Below are 19984 nucleotides of genomic sequence, written 5' to 3' on the forward strand. Positions count from 1 at the left end.
CTCAAGGTTTTTGTGTTTCTTGTTCCTGATGCTATCAATTGGGATTGCTGCCTCTATCACCATGTTTATCATACCACTACTATGTCTGGTTGGTTAGCCATTACTTTTTTATCTGGCTGTATCTGGAAGTCCCACAGGATGTTAGCATGGTCCTTCTCCATCATCTTTGGGGATGTATCCTACTTTGACCTTGGAACTTCCAGCCCGTACTCACCACAGATGTTTCTGTATACTATCCCATCCACTTGGTTATAGTGTTCCATGTATACTCTGCCTGCTAGCATCTTGCATCCTGCTGTTATGTGCTGGATTGTCTCTGGGGAATCTTTGTACAGCCTGCTACTTTTGCCTGGTGTGGTAGATCCCAGCCTCTGTTGAGCTTGTATTTAGAGCTTGTTCCTTTGCTGCCATGATTAGTGCCTCCATCCTATCTTTCAAACCAGTCTTTTCTGGCCAGGATTTCTCCATATCAGCAACTTCCAGTATTTGATGGTGGTACATACTGTGCAGAGGATTATCCTCCCATAATGGTTCCTGGTCCTTCCCATTCCCATCATCCTCGAAGGTGGAAGGTGAAGGCAACAGCAGTTCCCGTGGTAATCTGAGAACTAGGGGCTGTGACCCCCAAATTGGTAGAATGGCTCTAGCACATCCCAAGAACAAAATCTGAGATCTCTGTCCAGAAGAGTGCAGTCCAGGGAACAGCTAAGATACTATGTAGGACCCTCAAGCCCCCAGGCCTCTGATAGCGGGCCTGAACTTGAAGGAAAAAGACTGCCCTAAGGAATGTGAGTCAGGAATTATATATATAATCATATTATAGTGCCCTATATTGTGAGTAGAATGACAACCAAATCACTTAGCTTTATCTTACAAGAAAAGTTCTCATGTCCTAATAATGTACCACAAGCTTTTTAGAAGTCATCGTGATGCATGATGCATCCTTATACTTTTTAAAACTGTCCTGTAGTCAGAGCTGTATTTTGTTTTTATCAGAGCATAAAACCATACACTGTGTGCACAAGTATTAGGCAAGAGAGTATTTTAACCATATCATCATTTTTATGCATATTTTCCAACTCCAAGCTGTATACACTTGAATGCTTATTGGATTTAAGTACACCACTGCATGGCTAGCTAGTAAAGGCCTTGTAGATGAATGAATAATGACATGGCCCCCATCCTCACCTGACCTATACCCCATTAAGAACTAGTGGGCACTTCTTAAATGGGAGATTTACGGTGAAGGAAAACAATACAGGTCTCTGAACAGTGTCTGGAAGGCTGTGGTTGCTGCTGCACAACAAGTTGCTTGTCAACAGATTAAGAAACTGACAGACTCCATGAATGGAAGGTTATGACTGTTATTGAAAAGAAGGGTGGCTATATTGGTCACTGCCGATTTATTTATTTATTTTCTGAAATCTATATATGTAAATTTTGAGTTTGTTTATTATTCTTACTTTAACAGAAGAAAATAAACAAGTGAGATGGGAATATTTCCATTTTTCATTTAGTTGCATAATAATTGTGCACACATAGATATTCTCAGAAGAAAGCCAAAACCTCACTTTTTTTTTCTTAAATATTCAGGTTTGAGATTTATTAATATTTTGGATTGACTGCAATTCCAACTTTGATTCCAAGCAATTGTTTATGCTTGGAAAATGCTTGGACATAGAGAGGAAACTCTTCGTAATTACAAGTCACTGCAGGTCAGGTCAGGGTAGACAGAAAGAACAACCTCTGTTCAGCTTTCCTGGTAATAGGGAAATTATTATCCTACTTCAGGTTGGCTCCATAGGGTTTCAACAACCCCTAATAAACATTTTTCGTTGTTTTTTTTTTTGCAGCTCTTATGAATCTATCGTGTATTTTATTCTGTTATTGTATAATGAATCCCCAAGTGAATTATTATTAATTAGATCAATTAATGACTAATAAACAAAAATGTTGTAGATTAATTAATTAATTAACGGATATAGTATGCCTTAATTTTGAAATACATGACCTAGTGCAACCGGACACGGTTCACTCTGTTCTGACCGAGAGGGGTACATGGAAGTTATGCTTAGGAAGTGAAAATCAACTCGTTAGCTGGTCATTTGCTCATCTGAAGGTAGTTATATATTTGTTGGTAACGAGGATAATTTTGGTGTATACTGTACCGGTTTACTTTTGACAAAATACTTCTGTTTCACTCGATAGCTGATTCTGATAGCTAGCATAAGCTACCTAGCGTCATCCTAGCTAGTTAGCTAAATTAACTGAACAATGACGAAATCGTTCCATGTTATAAACAAGTTAGCTATCCATTTTGTGTCGTAAAATGTTATTTGTATTTTTCATTGGAGGAAGGTGTGCTTTTCCATCGAAACAAGTTGACGTGAATGAACAAAGCTAGCTAGATGGTTAGGTTACGATGTTTATTTTATTGGTCTTAAAGTTTTGGATAACAGATCAAAGCTCTCTGCCAAACCGAAAATAATACAGCCATTATGATAGTTTGATTATCTTAAGAATTATTTACTACTTTATACGATTCAGGTCTACAGCCCTGGTAGTTCCATAATTTTGTCTTGCTTCTTGTGACCGATCAGCATGGCCTTCTCACTGATCACGCTTACAAAGCTGTCATCAGCGACACACTGCAGGTCTTTCAGGTAACAGATCATCATATCTCTCATAGCTATTTGATTCTTAAAGTGCATTCTACTTTGAAGAAAATAAAACACCTTTCTAATGCATTTACCATAAAATGTTGTTTCTTAAGTATTTCAGCCGCTGTGGCAGCTATTCAGAAGTTAACTCGAGTAAGAGTGATTGACAACAGCACTCTTGGAAACACCCCATATCATCGTCCTCCTAAAGTTATTCATGTGTATACCAAGAATGGAGTGGGAAAAGTGGGTGATACTGTCTTACTAGCCATCAAAGGACAGAAAAAGAAGGCTCTGATTGTGGGACACAAAATGCCTGGAGCACGCATGACACCTCGCTTTGATTCAAACAACGTTGTACTGATAGAAGAAAATGGAAACCCGACAGGAACAAGAATTAAAGTTCCCATACCTGCACACTTGCGTAAAATGGAGGGCGAATATTCCAAACTGTTAGCCATTGCACAACGATTTGTATAAGCAGTATTAGTGTGTTATACTGTATTAGAGCAATTATGATCTGCACCACCATTTATGCTAGTATAGTTGCCTTCTGTGACTGACAATTTTCAAAAGAAAACTCTGGTTGTATTTAATATATGAATTTATATCTTCAAAAATAGCTGTTGGCATTCAAGAACAGACAAATCCTAAAGTGATAGATCATACAAGTTTGTTACTGACCCGTAACTGAGTTAGCATGTAGGGATGACGTGCGCTTAAGGTTTGGACAACTTAAAGGATTTCACACTGGTAACTCAGATAACACACTTGGCATGTTCTGTATGATTATTTGTAAAACATGCAGGTAGAGTTAAATTGTATCCTCTCTGGTTGCCACTATTAGCAACCAATAAAGTGTTTTTACAACAGGATGAATAAAATTAATACAAATCTGTTTGTTCTTCCCTGACATCTTTTCAGTGCCTATCAAATCTCAGACAGATAACAATAGCCAATCCTGGTTTTAAATATGAAATACATGCTGCATAACTAGACACACATTCAAATCAATATTCCTGAATGAAGACAAACAGGTTAAAAGTAGTATTCCAGCATAGAACAACTACGTATTATTGGGTATTCAATTCCAGTTGAACAGCCACATAACTGGAACCTCAAGGTCTGAAATTGGTGACACATCACACAATCATGGTATCACACCTTACAAAGTCCAATATATAAGACTAATGCATTGTGTGCTCATTGGAGACAAAGGAAATATGAAGATGGCATGGAGAAAACAGCATAGCTGGGAGGCACTTTTATAGAAGTCTGGCGCTGTGTTGTCTTTAGTGTCAGTCCGCTTCAACCACACATTGTAATGTACAGCCACTAGAAAGAAAAAGGCAAAAGTTTTAATATCAGTATAGGGACATAGTGTTTAAAGGCAGTCAGAAATAGACATGGTGGAATGGAACTTACATCCGATATGTTCATTTCAACCTCTCCTGTCCCTTCTTTGTCCATCTGCTGGAATATTTCTAAAAGAAAGTGCATGTGAAAAATTACATTTGGCAGAAGGCACACTTACTCCAGCAACTAGCAGCATAGTATGTTACAGATCCTCTACCAGTGTGACAAAACTGCTTTGAATTTATGTCAAATGACAAAAGTAAACAAACTATCCTGAATATATAAAAAAAATAAGACAGGTCTATTTTGTAATAGTCACATGATAGGATAGGAAAAATGCCAACAATGCCATATGCTTGAATGACTGTTAAACTGTCAAATTAACCTATTTTACCCTGCATCCATACTGGATTTATTTATGTCATCATTAAAGTCAAGGCTATCCAAATCCAGCCCAGAACAGGTGTACTATTCTCCATCTTTGTGTTTTAAGTGACATCTTGGTGACCTTTCTGCTTTGGTTCATCAGCTATTTATCAAACCCTTCATAAGTAGAACTGTGAACAGGAAAACCACTAACAGTACAGGACTGTGGCACTACAATGCGGGATTTGCTCATGCCTGATTTAAGATGATATGAAATGTTGAGTATGTGTGTTCCAGGGTTTATAAAGACATACTGAACATGGCCTCCATTTTAACCAAGCAACTGATGAAGTTGTCAAAGTCAATGGCATCATTTTCAGCATATCTTGCAACAATTATCTGGTTCAGTGCATTGTTGAGCTTGAAACCTATACAAAGATGTAAAACAGAACGCCAAAGTAGTGTTATATAGGGGTTAATGCCTGTGGTTTGTTTTTTAGGTTTGTGATGGCATTAGTCTTACCTGCTGATTCTATAGCAAGACGCATCTCGTAAGAGCTCATAGTCCCTGACTTGTCAAGGTCATATTGCCTGTAGATAACCTGTGGGGCATGAAATTTGCAACAACAAAAAAAGGAAAGTTACAACCTGTACACATGTTTTGAAACTTTGATGGAATGCACAATGCTGTGTTCTTATATAGCACAAGGAGGAAAACAACCACAATAATAAAAAAAGATATATTACAAAAGTGAGAAAATCTCATTAACAATTGTGGAGTAGCACTCCTTTAGATCTTTATGACTGACTTAAAATTTGGAAACTTGTGAATCCAGTCTCTTACTGTACTAAGACCATTATTAGTTTTTGATGTATTTGCTGCCATAAGGTACAGCTGTATTAGGTCCAAAAGCATCAAGTTTGTAGGACATTTTTGTGTTTACATATAACTATAAACCAAGTTGCATTAAAACAACATATGTATTTGGGATTTTAATGACTGGCTAAGTTCGTTCCTCCTGTTTAATTCAGGGAAAACAAATGATTGCTCTTAAGGCTTTCAAGAAATAAGCTTTTCTGAGTACACATAAAGTCTCATTCTCAATTATAAATGAATACTTTTCCTGTTGGTATTTATTTTTCAGTTTTACTTAAAGTAAACCCTTAATATATAGCAGTGTTAACCCAGAAAATACTTTATGTATAAAGTAGCTATTAGAAAATGTTGTACACAAGTTTGAAAATGTGTTCAATATGGAAGTACAAAAATAAACTTCATAATTTTAATTAAAAACACCACCAGTACATAAATACATTCCTCAGTAACCATTTAAAGTTGCTGATCCAGACATTTATGGGAGGTGTATGGAAAAAGAAAGCTTTTTCAACCCACCAGCCATTTTCTTATCTTGTTCCATAAGATTTGAAATTCTACCAAGCCTAGGCGTGCACTGCCATCTTTCTGAAAAGAGAGAGTTAAAGAGTAAAACAAAACAACAACTGACTATGGGTTTAACGTTTTTGGCCAGATACAGTGATACAGTAAAGAATGTTAATAATAATAATAATAATAATAATAATAATATTAATAATAAAAGGAAAGAATACATCCATAAAGTTGACCATGGTCCTGCATGACTCCATACTGAAGCCATCTGTTTTCAGGTCTTTATCTGAATTAACACAGCAAACCATTTATTTATTCCAGTGAATAATACAATCAGTAGAAATATTTCTTATAGGCTGTGTCACGATACAGTCGAAAAGTACTTGTTTTCCTCACAAATAGACCTTTTTTTAGGCTAAGATAGTCTTTTCTCCACTGCAATTATCTTCTTGCTTGTTTCCATTTTTTCCTACACTATTCCCTTTATTTTCAGACAAGCCATTTTGCTGATTTTCTTTTAAGATACACTGCCTGGCTAAAAAAAGTCACCACCTGGATTTAATTAAGCAAATAGGTAAGCGCCACCCATTGGAAAATTACTGCATGGGTGATTATGTTTCAGCTGGCAACAAGTTATTTAACCTTAACTGATGCAGTGAGTAGCTTCTCATTTGTTAAACAACCATGTTGAAAGACACATCCTGTGGTTGTGGAAAAGATGTTAATCTGTTTCAGAAGGGTCAAATTATTGGCATGCATCAAGCAGAGAAAACATCTAAGGAGATTGCTGAAACTACTAAAATCGGGTTAAGAACTGTCCAACACATTATTAAAAAGTGGAAGGACAGTAGGAAAACATCATCTTTGAGGAAGGAATGTGGTCGGAAAAAAATCTTGAATGATCGTAATTGGCAATCACTTAAATGTGTGATGAAATCAAATTGTAGAAAAACAACAGTAGAACTCAGGAATATGTTTAATAGTAAAAGAAAGAGCATTTCCACATGCACAATGTGAAGGGAACTCAAGGGATTGGGACTAAACAGCTGTGTAGCCTTAAGAAAACCACTTGTCAGTGAGGCTAACCAGCTAAAACGGCTTTAATTTGCTAGGGAGCATAAAGACTGGACTCTGGAGCAATTAAAGAAGGAGGTCATGTGGTCTGATGAGTCCAGATTTACCCTATTCCAGAGTGATTGGTGCATCAGGGTAAGAAGAGAGGTGGCTGAAATGATGCATCCATCATTCCTAGTGCCTACCATGCAAGCCTGTAGGGGCAGTGCTATGATCTGGGGTTGCTGCAGATGGTCAGGTCTAGGTTCTACCTGAATATACTGAATATACTGAATGACAAGATTATTCAATCAATGGATTTTTTTTCTTCCCTGATGACACGGGCATATTCCAAGATGACAATGCCAGGATTCATTGGGCTCAAATTGTGAAAGAGTGGTTCAGGGAGCATGAGACATCATTTTCACACATGGACTGGCCACCACAGAGTCCAGACCTGAGCCCCATTGAGAATCTTTGGGATGTGCTGGAGAAGACTTTGCTCAGTGGTCCAAATTTCCCATTATCGATACAAGATCTCAGGGAAAAATTAATGCAACTCTGGACAGAAATAAATGTTGAGACATTGCAGAAACTTGTGGAAACGATGCCACAGTGAATGAATGTGTGCCATAATCAAAGCTAAAGGCGGTCCAACGAAATATTAGAGTGAATGACCTTTTTTTTTTTTTGGCCAGGCAGTGTATATGTCTCTTTTTTATAGATCTCAAGTCCTTATATTGCTTGTAGCTATGTAGCTACATTGACAGCTATATGCATAATTTAGAAGCTTTTTCAGTGGGATGAACTCTTCATATAAAGGGTATAATGAAAGTTTTAACTTTTAAAATACTTTACACTCCTTTAGTACCTTTTTCCCCATACTTATACTTCGTTATACTTATGCCCAAAAGCTATTGTTATTTTAAAACAAAAACCACAGGCTCAAAAATATATATGAAGTATGCAAAGGTTGACCATAACTTACGTCTTGATACAACTCTGTTGAGAATGGTCCTAAGTTCACAGACAGATATCTCCATATCCTGTAATGGAGAAATTATAACTGATGCAAAACTGTTTAATTCATTATTAATAAGTTGGGGTAAGTTACATATTTTTATATAAAGATACTGATTATTATTTAATCAATGTACCGCAATGAAAGAGCCTACTAGTTTTTCTACAACACAGGGATTATATTAAGCAAACATTAAGAAAAGATACTGACATCTCCAGCCAGTTGTGCAAACATAGACTTGAAGGAATCCTCAATGTCATCCTCAGAGATTTCCTCCTAAATGACAACCACACAAACATTATATACAGATACCAGGCTGCAAGGTTTAGCATTTTTACTATGGCTTGATATAACTACTATCATAGAACACTTACCTCATCCTCCAAGTCTGCAGAAATCTCATCATCCAGCTCCCTGCCATGAAAAATGTAACACTAATAAACCCATTTATAGCCTGTATTATTTGGATACAAAAACTATTGAACAGTAAAAAAGGTCTTTTTGCTATTTCACAGACAAGTGTAATACTGAAACATTCACTGTAACAGAAAAAACAACATCCAGACTGCAGTGAATTCCAGCAACATGCTCAGATGTCACATACTCAGTTGCAGACTGCTTCTCAGTGAAGACCCGCAGGACAAAATTGGCCTCTTTGCTGGGCTCAAAGGTGGAGGGAACGATGATATACTCCCCAGGGGGCAGGCGGAGACGAGCACTGACCTCCCTGAGATTGATGAAGGTCTCAGAGCGGGCAGAGGACGAGTGGGTTAAGAAGAAGTCCTTCTTCAGGTGTACATTCTGACAACCCCTGTACTGCAGCCACACAATGAATGGAGCTGAATAATGCTGGGTGGAGCTTATTTAAGATGCATTAAGTGATGAACAGACAAAACTAACTTAAAAAATTTGTATGGGAGCTTAATAAGAAGCATTCCAACAGCTGTGGGCATATCCACCGTCTTTACATCCAAATGTGGCAAGGAAACAGGCCTTGAATGTAATGGGCAAACCTGTTCAAGTGACTAATTGACAGCATAATTCCATACCTCCTTAGGAATCTGTAAAGAAGAGAAAAGATCATCTATTAAGAACATAATTTAACAGAGCTGCCTGTAAATCTATAGAGCAGATCTGTTTTGTTATTCCATAATCCTAAAGCAAAGACACCCACTTTGGAAAAGACTACATCCTTATGTAGCTAAAATGGCTAATATAAAGTCAAATATGCTTGCATTTATATTGAAGTTTATCTTCAGTTAGGAACTGCTTTGGACTGATTTCAGGAACAGTAAAACAACTGACAATACATCTCAAAAATTAGACTGTGATGATCTTAAAAATGGGATTTGATTTTCAAATAGTGCACAAAGTTTGCTTTACAAAAAAGACAAGCAAAAAAGGCAAATTGTAAATGAGGTTGGCCATTAATAATGCAAGAATTGGTACATTTACATTAAATTATGTGATTAGACTCCATGACACACACTCTCCACAAATATAGAATTCCAGATGCTGAAAGTCTCTGATAGAGCACGAAATCATCAGTTTATGTGATACTACCTACAAGTTACTCTATAGCTGTCCACAAATTTTTATTTAACTGTGCAACTCTATAACTGGCCTTTATACAATATCTTGCAGCAGTATCTTTGTTAGAATTATTCTGTGGACCCAGACAGTCATTTGCCTAATGTCTGTTTCACTGCAATTTCACCACTTGTTGCACCTAGAAATTCCCAACTTTGGGTATACGATCTTAACTAAACCGCCTGGGCCTCAAATGTCCTGGACAAATGTCTCCCATGCATGGCATTCCCATGCAGATACTTTCAAGGCATCAGTTAACATCTGGATGGCAAATGAAGGAGTGGAACTCCAGTCTAGTGATTTGGCCTGTTAGAAACATTCCACTTTTTATCCCTGAAAAATTCTTATTCTTTGACTAGTCTGTCTATAAAGCAGGTTATTGCCTCACTTCTCATCATCCAATCTAAAGGTGCCATCCCTAGTAGCTGTGTATAATGAAATACAATTCTGTTCATTCATTTACACAATGTTTTGTAAATGGATGAAAACTAGAAAACTGAATTCCCAAAGAAAATTGGTGTTCTCAACACAGCTACAGTGATTAAATCTTCCACATAAACAAGTCTTCTACACACATAAAGACCTAGTCCACAATGAAAGTGCAATATCTAGAATACACGTAATCTACACTGCAGGGTTACAATTACAAGCCACTACTATTGCCTTACTTCATTAGTTCTTTTCATCCATGCTATGTTTAGCAGTTTACAAGCAATGTATATAAACTACATAGCTGTCCAGTGCTTACCTCATAGACTGCAAAGCCAATGGTGTGCATGTCCTGTCCTCGTCGGCGAGAAAGCCTTCGGTCTTTCTGCATCAGGGCCACAAGGAAACTGCAGGCCTCCTCATCATCCTCTGGATCATCATCTTCCTCTAAAAGTGTGATCTTATACTGTGGGTTGATCCAGAATGTGTCTGCATAACAAAAGATGGTTACTCACAAAGACATAAACAACTTGGCACTGTACTGGGGCTCATATAAAAAGTCTATGGAAGAAGCCTGGCATCATATGTTCTACAATTTTGTCATCAATTTCTCTTAAGCCTTTATTTTCATTCCATACAATATTCCATGGAATAAATAAATAAAACCATCACTGTATAAAGAGCATAACTGTTATACTCAGGCAGAAAGCATTCAACAAATGAATTAGGGATTAATGTGTTCTCAATAAAAAAGTCATAAATGTAATGTAGTACTTAGAAACACCAATAACAAAAGCCATTACAACTAACCAGATATCACTATACTCCATTCCATGGTAAATGACATGGCCAGACATGCTTGAGTTTCTGGTACTGAGGCCTTTAAGTTGAGCTGTACTGGTAGCCAAGTAAAAGTTGTGAGAACATGTCTGACATGGAAAATCTAGCTGTGCACTACATGTGTAAAGCAGCAAGTTTAGATAATGTCAGGACTTGATTTTCTAGATGACTGCCATCCCAATCCCTCAGCATGGTGCCAGCACAGCAGAGCTTGCTCTCCTCCAAGCACGCTGAGCTGTCATTATTTTAGCAGAAGTTCAAAAAGATGCAATGGCTAGTTACAGGTGTGTCTCAGGAAGCATATGCTAGACCCTCCTGGCTTGGTGGTATTGTGCGATGGAGGCAGAATTAATTCGCTAGTGGGTGTAACTGGAGACGGATAACACTGGCAAAAATGGGGTTAAAATAAATAAAAACACAAAGCCAAGACATAATAGACTAACAGACCCCTATATAGGCTTAAAGCATAGAACCACTGTCCCAGTTTTAACCAGACTGTCTGTTCAGATGAGTAAAAAGTAGGCTCCAGTATGTCCTCCAATTTCTTTCCAAGAGGAGTAAATGAATCTGACACTTAAGTAGGCATGCAGAGGAGGAGAAAAGTCTCTGATTGAACAGGTTGCCTTTTTCTAGTGGCTTGGGAGTTGAACTACACATGAAAATAATGTTATTAGCTGGTTTTGACATAGCTAATTTTTACTCTGATATTGTAAATTCATTTCTGTTTTTAAGGTTATTTCAGTTCCCTGAACCATTTCTTATCTGTAATAACTTGCACTTTGTGACATCTGCACTGTACCACAATGTTTACAGCACGGGAATTTAAAGTTCAGATGACAGAGAAACATCTATTGTTTGAAGTGCTCTGATAATGCCAATAAAGCAGTTAAGAGGACTGCTAATATTTGTAAGTAACAGTTCACAATATTCCACAGTGGTCACTCACTGGGGTGGTTCCTACAGCCCCCAGCAGTGCTCCCTCTCCTCCATTCCCCATGGAACGTGATGGTATTCCAGTGGCTCATTGTCTCCTCACTTAGGGTATCTGGAGTCAGGTTACAGATCTCCAGCCTGGAGAACTGCTGCAAAAACTCGCTGAAGGCCATCCTATTTAGAATAAAGGTGGGAGAGCAATCCTGAGTCCAGTTCTCATACTATCTCTCATAACATTTTATAGTTCCATAGGAGGCATACCAGAACTCTCCATCCTCCATCTTCAGACACATATCTTCTCGTTCTGATGGATCTATTTCATCCCATTCTGAAGAGCTAGTAACGAACAGAGGCACAGTAAGTATACACCATGCATTAAATGTTAATACAAACTGTCTGTTTATACAGAATGAATGTGAAAGCTTTCGATTTATGATTTGTAGTGATTAGCCATCAGGTTTAAAGATTTGATTTAAAGACCTTCTAGACTCACTTGTCGCTCCAGGCACCTGTCCATTCTACCTGACCCCAAGGATTCCGTATACGAATCAGTCTCTCCGTATGACCCTGGAAATTTACCTAGCAAAGACCAGAATGCAGAACTACGTACTCTCACATAAATCAGAAACCATTCATAGATTTTATTTTATAAAATATGTTTTATTAATGTTTTGAAATTATTTTCCACATGTTGCAATATATTTTTATACAGATGCATTCATAAAGACAAGCTCATACCTGGCTTAGACCAGTCACTGAGTAGGCATGACCCTTTACCAGCTTCTTAAATGTCACAGCTTCCATGTCAAAGTTACTAGTGATCTGTGAACACAAGAAATGAAACAAAAGTGGTATGATACACAACTGATACAAGGAGTGTTATGACATGGTTTGGAAAAACTTTGGGATGAGCTAAAAGTGAAGACAAAAGGTTCTAGCAATATACTTCATGAAGGAATGTTATCCTGTGTCACTTCTTATTAAACATAATACCTCCGACTTTGTGGTGAACAGAGTAGCTACTAAACTGAAGTGTACTAAGTACAGTGACATATATTATTTCCTTCAGCAAAAGTTACCAATCAACATTGTATAGTTTTCCTATGGTCTGGCAGCTAGAAACCATTTTATCAATGACAAAGTACATTTTTATGTTACTTTTTTCTTATCTGGCATGTATAAAAACGATTTTTGTTGCTCTGCCATGAAAGGGTCAATGCTCAATAAAGAGGAGGCTTATAATGTAAAGAGGGGCTGACAAACAAGAGTTTTGTGTTTTTCCAGGACTTACACCCAGTTTTTTTTTTTTATATAAACAGGTAAGGTGGTGCTAAGACATCTAAGAGAAGTATAAATATTAGAAAATTGTTTGGACAGTAAAATACATTGTACACACAATTGCACCCTATGTCATCTGTGAATTATTTTGTACTACTGCCTTCACTTCTTTTGCATGGAAGCAGGCTGCATCAGTGTTCATTTTGACAGAGAAAATTTTGATAAATATTCACTGATGACTCTTTTTTGATGGTCATATAAATATATAACTTTCTGAGAATGCAAACTGCAGAAATGTCTCTTGATGAAAAATAACAGAATTTTAAATTCACATAAATGTGCACCCAAACATGACCAATTTTTAGATGCAAAGCATACTCACACTCCCTTATGCTTAGAGTACAAGTAACATTATCCACAAGAGGGCAGTGTTAGTAATGAAATTGCTTTAACGCTAAAGTATGTCTAAAACTAAGCAAAATAAATAAGTAAAATATTACTAGGATTAAATTTGTGTTAAGATTAACACTGCTGTACATCTTCATTAAACATCGTGAGTTTATGTGTGTGTTCTCACATCAATAGAACACCCCAGCAGTGAGTCTCTCTCCAGGGCTTTAGAGATTATTCGGTACAGGTCCTTGGGAGGTTTGCAGAGCTCATACATCTCTGACACTCCTCCAGTGAAGTCTTCAAATCCCTCAGTGGTGGAGCCCCCTGACAGAGCCTCATAGGAGCCATTCAGCCTGTGGACAGAGCATATATGCACTGTTTTCATCATGATCTTACTTGTGTCACAGTTCTGTAAAAGACTTCCTCATCATCATATGCTTTATTTATATAACACCTTTCTTATACCTGTGGTTATATTACAAGGTTTGTAACAAAAATAAGCTTTTGCACTTCAATTACCAGAAGTAGTAAACCATATGCCTTAGTATGCTATAGCTGTATATAGGAGCCAATGTTTTTTTTAAAAATGTAAAATAGTGAGAAGCACAGTTCTTTCTCAGCCCAGTATTCTGGGCCTTACAGACAGTTCACATAACTCCAAACAACCAGCTCCAAACAACTTTGAAACACATTATTAAGAACTGTGTTTCAAGTGCCAGGTACATGTGGAGGGGGAAAAATGTAGATGCTGTACTGAGCCAAGAGGACTGGATTGAGAAGTACTATTTTTCTTTGCTGTGAATATTTTTTGCTGTGAATATTTTCCCTGCTCTAACACATGCATTTTTTTCCAGATCTGAGAAACACTACTTTAATAGAATATTCCAGTGCTAAAGCTAAACATTTTTTTCAGCATTCAGCATAATTAAAATTATTTTATAATGGTTACTTGTCAATGCTTGGTTTTAGAATTAGTGTTAAAAAAATTAATGGCAGGCTCAAATCCACTTTTTGCCAATCCAGGTTTGCCTACTTCAGCTCAAACCCGGAGGCGCCTATTAACCTGCAGCTCAGTGATGGACTTATTAGAACCTGTACAAACATAACAATCATCAACCTGTCAGACTCCGCAGTTCTGCAATCTCTGCAGATTCAGCATTTGTATATGTGCATTTTAACCCTTATTATCTGTTTTGTTAATTCTTAGCATTTTGTTCCAACTGGTTTTGACATTTTCCTTGTCTCAATTTTTCTGATTATGTAATTGGTTGCTCCTACCATGTCCGCCTGCCTTATTGAGTCTACTGCCTGTTTTGATGATGTCTTTTGATTAGTCTCAATAAATTCATTTACCTCCTGCATCTTGCTGCATAAACCTCTAATTCATTTCAGTGGATGAGATTAAACATGGTTAAATAAAATAATGTGAGAAAAAAAAAAAACATACTTTGCATAAGCTTTTTCAATCAAGGCACTCCAGAACTCATTTCCCTCTACAGAATGCACGAACATGAGCTCTCCGTCTTTGACTGGCAGCCGATCATCGATCACAATGTCCACCCACTCCCCAAACTGCCAGAACTTAGGCACAAGAGATGAAACACTGTTAGCATATTGGCATCTATATACTTGAACAGCTATTTATAAATTAAGCACGTTTCTAGAAACCACCTATTATGGCATGGAACGGTATACAATATTATTTATCGATTTACTTGTTTAATTTCCCCTCAGTGTCTGTTTGGCAGGCAATTACTATTAAGCTCACAGTAGTACCTGAAAATGGAAAATTCCAGCATAGTTCTCATGGAAGCTCTGGCCATGAGGGACCACCCTGTGAAGGAGGTTTTCATTAAGAGTCAGGGATGCAATAGCAGCCAGAAGCCAGCAATCACCTAATGTGGAGAAGACAAAAGCAAATGGTCAGTACTGACAAAACTAACTCTGGAAGTGCATGTGAATTCAAGTTTATTTACGTAGTATTTCTTACACACAGGTACTTCAGAGAGCTCTTCAGAGATAAGGATAAAAATACAACTTACTGTGGATAAATAAGCAAAATCTAAAATAAAACATGATGTAAATGAACAACACTAATACCAAATTTAACCAACAGGGGGACTAAAACTGGTAGGAGAGGCATTTCTTGATATGACGACTCACAGTGAGGCCTGTGTGAGGCACTGTAGCAAGAGCCCACTGCTGTTTACTATCCAAGCCTTGGTGCCAAAAAAGAATTTTCCACACAAACAGATCTAAGAAAATAAGGGTAATATGTGTGGCAGGTGGAGTGCCTCCGAATTTCATTTTATTTGGTTGTAAACGAGAATGTGGGTGTAAGTATGTTGTTTGCTTTTGACCATAAAATTCTTGTCACACAAATCTAAGACGATAAGTTGGTGGGGCTCAAACTATGGAGACTGAAAACATGGACATATTCCAGGTCAGTGAGTGGGAACTGAATTGGCATTAGCACAACCCAGCACAACTATGAGTCACTGCCACTCCCATTAACTCATGTTTTAGAAATCCATTCCTGGTTAAACTATAAGTTACTATGTACAATTAATCTAAAAATACTCCTTAAATCTTAGCTAAAGAACCAGAAGGAACATACCGAGAGCTCCCTGACAGATATCTGTCCTTGTGGCTCCTCCCAAAATGAACTGTGGATCACCACATAATTCCTAATAAAGAAATTAAGGAAGACAAGTTCAAATCAAAAAGCAAGTAAGCACTGTTGATTCCAAAATAACCAACAGAAGTCAATACGTTTTAATGTCTTCAACTTTCACCATTGCTCTAGATCTGAAAAAATCAACATATAGAAAATCTGAACCTACTCAGTTTGGTCAAAAGTTACTTTTGCAACTAATGTAAACAACAGCTTATACATATGTTAAATAATATGACTTAATACTGAACTCTTTATGCTTTTAATTTCCCACATAATAAATAAGATCCAACTTAAGGCCCAGTGTGGACTGTGTACTACAGTACACAGCTCTGCCACATGTAGACAACAGCTGTAGAAACAGTGAGGGGGAGGGCTTGTCTTAGTTCAGTTTTGCTTGAAGTGGCATGCGGTGCCTCCTACTCTAAACTACAACAGACCTGGGTTGGGCTAAGTGGAATGCTAGTGTTGTCAAGCCATAGTGTGTGCATGACTAACATACTATTATAGGTCAGTGCTTCTAAGCTTGCAGTGTTCTATACAAACTGCCTAGCAGTTGGGGAACAGTTTTCTTGGTATTTTTCAATAAGGTTCCTTTGCATTTCACAAATGGCCACTTCTATCTTTATTAACTAGAATTAATGGCAAAGAACACATTTACAAGACATTGTAAAACAAATTGTCAGTCACACACAGACACACACAGATGTGCATATACATACACACACAATCCAACTTACTGTAGGTCTCATCCACTCCACTCCTCGGGTTTTGGAGGAATAGGGTCCAAGCTCTTTGAACCCCAGCGAGCATGGTTCAGCAGGGAAGCAGGGGTCCTCAAACAGGTATCCCGCCTCTAGACACTCCTGTCTGAGGTCCTCAAAGACCTGGTTTTGGAAGTGGATAGCCTGCTCATACGAACCCTTTCCAGCTGCCTTTAGCCTGCTAATGCTGATTTGCGCTGAGATCCCTCCATACGACAACATGCTATGAAGACAAAAATAGTGTTGACTGTAAGGGGTTTGGGGAGAGAGGTGTGTAAATAACAGTATTTGCAGTAGTAGGGATTGATGTGTACTGAACAACATCTAAGCTCATTCATTTAATTAAAGTGTATCATGAACTCCTATATTGTGAGTATATTCCCTTCATCTTTGGCAGAAGCAACAGAGGATATCATGTAACAACATTCCCTTGGTTATTAAGTACTTTTACATTTAAATTTTTAAGAACTGCTGAACAATACAATTTTTTTTTAAAAGGTTTAATAAAGTTTCAGACTATGTGAGTGTGTACATAGGAGAAGCATGGCCATTTAAAGTTTGATGATTAAGCTTTATAGTAAAGCTATATATGAGTTCAATTTACTCATATATCTACCACTTTTATAATACAATGTACCTAAAGTACCAAATTAATTCCCTTTGCTTTTCTGATCAAGCAATAAACAATTATAGGGCAGGGCCACGGCCAGAAACAAAGGGATGGGCATTGGTGTAGTGTGATAATTAACTGAAAGTCATTGGACTCTGAATCAACAAACAACAACCCCACCAGTAACAATCTTTAAAAAAAAAAAATTCATCAATAAGTAATCCAAGCAAACTGGGAGCACTGAAATGGAATTTCGTATGTTGATGGAAAGGGTACATGTTTGAGGTACATGTTTCTCTTTGAAAAGACATTGGTTTAACTCTGACTGCAGAAACAGTAGCAAATAGCACCAAAAACACCCAAGGTTTAATTGTTTTGTTTTTATGTACTGAAAATTCTACAGTCGAAAACCCTCTCATTATGTCTGTCACTGGGCCGGCAGTGTTAATTTTGGCAAATGAGGCATCTAATACACGTTCAAGCTCAATTAGTATGTACTGCTACTGTGAGGGTAGTGTCAGTTTCAGCCTTATTAAAATAATGGGGTTAAATACACAGGAAAAGAGTTTAACAAATCATGGTGTAGAGGATAGACACCAATATAAGATTAAGAGTGCACTATTTCGATTTCCAAAAAATAATGACTTAGCATTTTGTTACATCTTACATTTTACTTGGTAAAAGGTGATTACCTAGTATAACAAGCATTACATAAGGTAACCATTTACCATTTAATGATAACAAAACATTTTATGATCACACTGCAAATGTGATTTTTAGCAATGTGACATGCCAATCTCCACAATTTTTTTGAGCTAACTAAAAATATTCCCATTGGAATATTGGAAATATAAGAATTAAACAAATGCTATAAAATCAATATAATCTAAAAATAGAACAAAGTTTTGCAATTTTCAGTAACTTCATAAAATAAGGTTCTAGAGTTTCTGATAGATTTCCAGAACAAACATTTTCTATTGATTAACAAACTGTTAAATTATCATGACTTGTGAATCTTTCCATACCCCTAGGGCACATGGAAAACCTGGGTTCTGCTCTTTCTCTGTAGACAAAATAAATGTATAAAACATTTTATTTCATGATAGCTCAGTAAGATAAATGCTTCTTCTGTTTGGGCATTAAACTCAGACTCTCTCACCTGTGTGTACATGTGCATGTGTGCATGAAAGAGCTGACTCAGGGAATTCTTTGTAGTGTTGTCAATTAGAACAAATCACTCAAGAACTAAGATCTGCACTTACAGGCAAAGGATTCATTATTTCAACACGCTCCAGAAACGCATGAGATCATCCACAGAGAGGCAAAAGAGAGGCAAAAGTGTTCAGTATGGACAATGAATGACCATATAAGTCTCCATATGTAAACACACTTAAAATTACCTATGAAGGTGACAGGAGTTTGGACTAATGGTTTTAAACAAACCTTTCCCCATCATCTGGGGTAAAATCTAGATACAACCACAAAGGACACTCATGATGGTATATAGTGGGGGTCCTTGTCACTCAGGGATTGATGCAAGATATGATTAGTAAAGGTCATTTGCTAATTTTTTATTTTAAATAGATTATTTGAATCTATTTTATAAGAGAAATCTGTCAGATGATTGCTGAATTAAGGTCATTTTGGTTAGAATCCAAATCAGGGCTCTGTTTCCCAAAATCACTGGAGTGTTGAGTGAGTGAGTGAGAGCGCGAGCGAGAGAGAGAGTTCAGTGTAATACACACTCTACCATTAAAAGATCATCTTTGCTTTATAATGCTTTTGGGAAACCCAGTCCTGATGCTGCTATTCATGGGCCTGCTGTCACGTGATCTGTTAAAGTTAATAATGGATAATAACAGTGAAAGCAATTTCTCATAAACTTAAGAACACGGTATGGTTCATGAGAATGGATCATAACAATGACAAAAAGTAATCAAATTAGGTTTTTTTTTCAGTACTAAATTTAACATATAATATGATAGACTATAGTTATTTCAGATTGGAATGAAATAACTGACTTTATAAATAAGTGTAATGACTGACTATATGTCACCAAAAGTGCACCGGGTTGGGTTACAAACCCCGGTTTTGTAACGCTAGATAATTTCTTTAGGCCCTTGTGTACCCGTATTGTTCATACCATTTCTACAGTGCATTTGTCATCGTAACCTTATAGGGCTACAAGACTAGATCAACAACTTTATCGAACAGAAATAGAAATTGTACTGGCCATACCAAGAAGCTGGAACATTCACGACCAGCGTTATACAGTTAGCAATAGCAATTCTTCGACATTAGAGTGGGCTAGGTGTTAGCTCGCAGCTCTATCCGCTATTACTAGGCAAAATCAAAACGTAGGTCTTAAGGAAGAGATACAGTAATCACTTCCTTACCTCTGATGTACTTGTCAACGGGTAGTCTTACGTACGGAATGGGGATAACCGTTGTTTGGCTGAATATGAAGTGTTGCAATGACGAAAACGGACTCAGTACTAGAGTAGGCTAGCTCTTCAATGCAAATACTGCACACTCCAGTGCGCGACAACGTCTAACTGCAGCTTGGCGAATAGCCAAATAGAATACATTTAAAGCGTGTCACAGCGCAGCGATTTGATTGAAAAACTGAC

The 19984-nt window shown here is 37.3% G+C and overlaps 2 protein-coding genes across 3 annotated transcripts; one reads left to right on the plus strand and one right to left on the minus strand.

The window, feature by feature from the left end:
* The first annotated feature begins 2014 nt into the window (after positions 1 to 2014).
* Positions 2015 to 3558, plus strand: mrpl14 (mitochondrial ribosomal protein L14). 2 transcript variants are annotated; one of them, XM_027010578.2, is made up of 3 exons: positions 2015 to 2119; positions 2601 to 2663; positions 2774 to 3558. In XM_027010578.2, exons 2-3 carry the CDS (start codon positions 2602 to 2604, stop codon positions 3138 to 3140), a joined length of 429 nt encoding a protein of 142 aa, XP_026866379.2. In that variant the 5' UTR covers positions 2015 to 2119; position 2601; the 3' UTR covers positions 3141 to 3558. The 2 variants fall into 2 exon arrangements, with proteins under 2 accessions (XP_026866379.2, XP_026866380.2); XM_027010579.2 differs by having other exon boundaries at positions 2017 to 2119; positions 2548 to 2663.
* capn1a (calpain 1, (mu/I) large subunit a) lies at positions 3247 to 19897 on the minus strand. The gene is made up of 22 exons (XM_027010563.2): positions 19751 to 19897; positions 16721 to 16967; positions 15924 to 15993; positions 15083 to 15201; positions 14754 to 14887; positions 13491 to 13659; positions 12374 to 12457; positions 12129 to 12214; positions 11897 to 11971; positions 11649 to 11809; positions 10182 to 10351; positions 8893 to 8904; positions 8448 to 8659; positions 8218 to 8257; positions 8054 to 8119; positions 7811 to 7868; positions 5991 to 6055; positions 5776 to 5844; positions 4906 to 4984; positions 4697 to 4810; positions 4086 to 4144; positions 3247 to 3995 (listed from the first exon to the last, which is right to left on the minus strand). Exons 2-22 carry the CDS (start codon positions 16964 to 16966, stop codon positions 3969 to 3971), a joined length of 2115 nt encoding a protein of 704 aa, XP_026866364.1. The 5' UTR covers position 16967; positions 19751 to 19897; the 3' UTR covers positions 3247 to 3968.
* Between the last annotated feature and the right edge of the window lie 87 nt (positions 19898 to 19984).

This window comes from Electrophorus electricus, chromosome 11 (assembly GCF_013358815.1).
Source record: "Electrophorus electricus isolate fEleEle1 chromosome 11, fEleEle1.pri, whole genome shotgun sequence".
NCBI lineage: Eukaryota > Metazoa > Chordata > Actinopteri > Gymnotiformes > Gymnotidae > Electrophorus > Electrophorus electricus.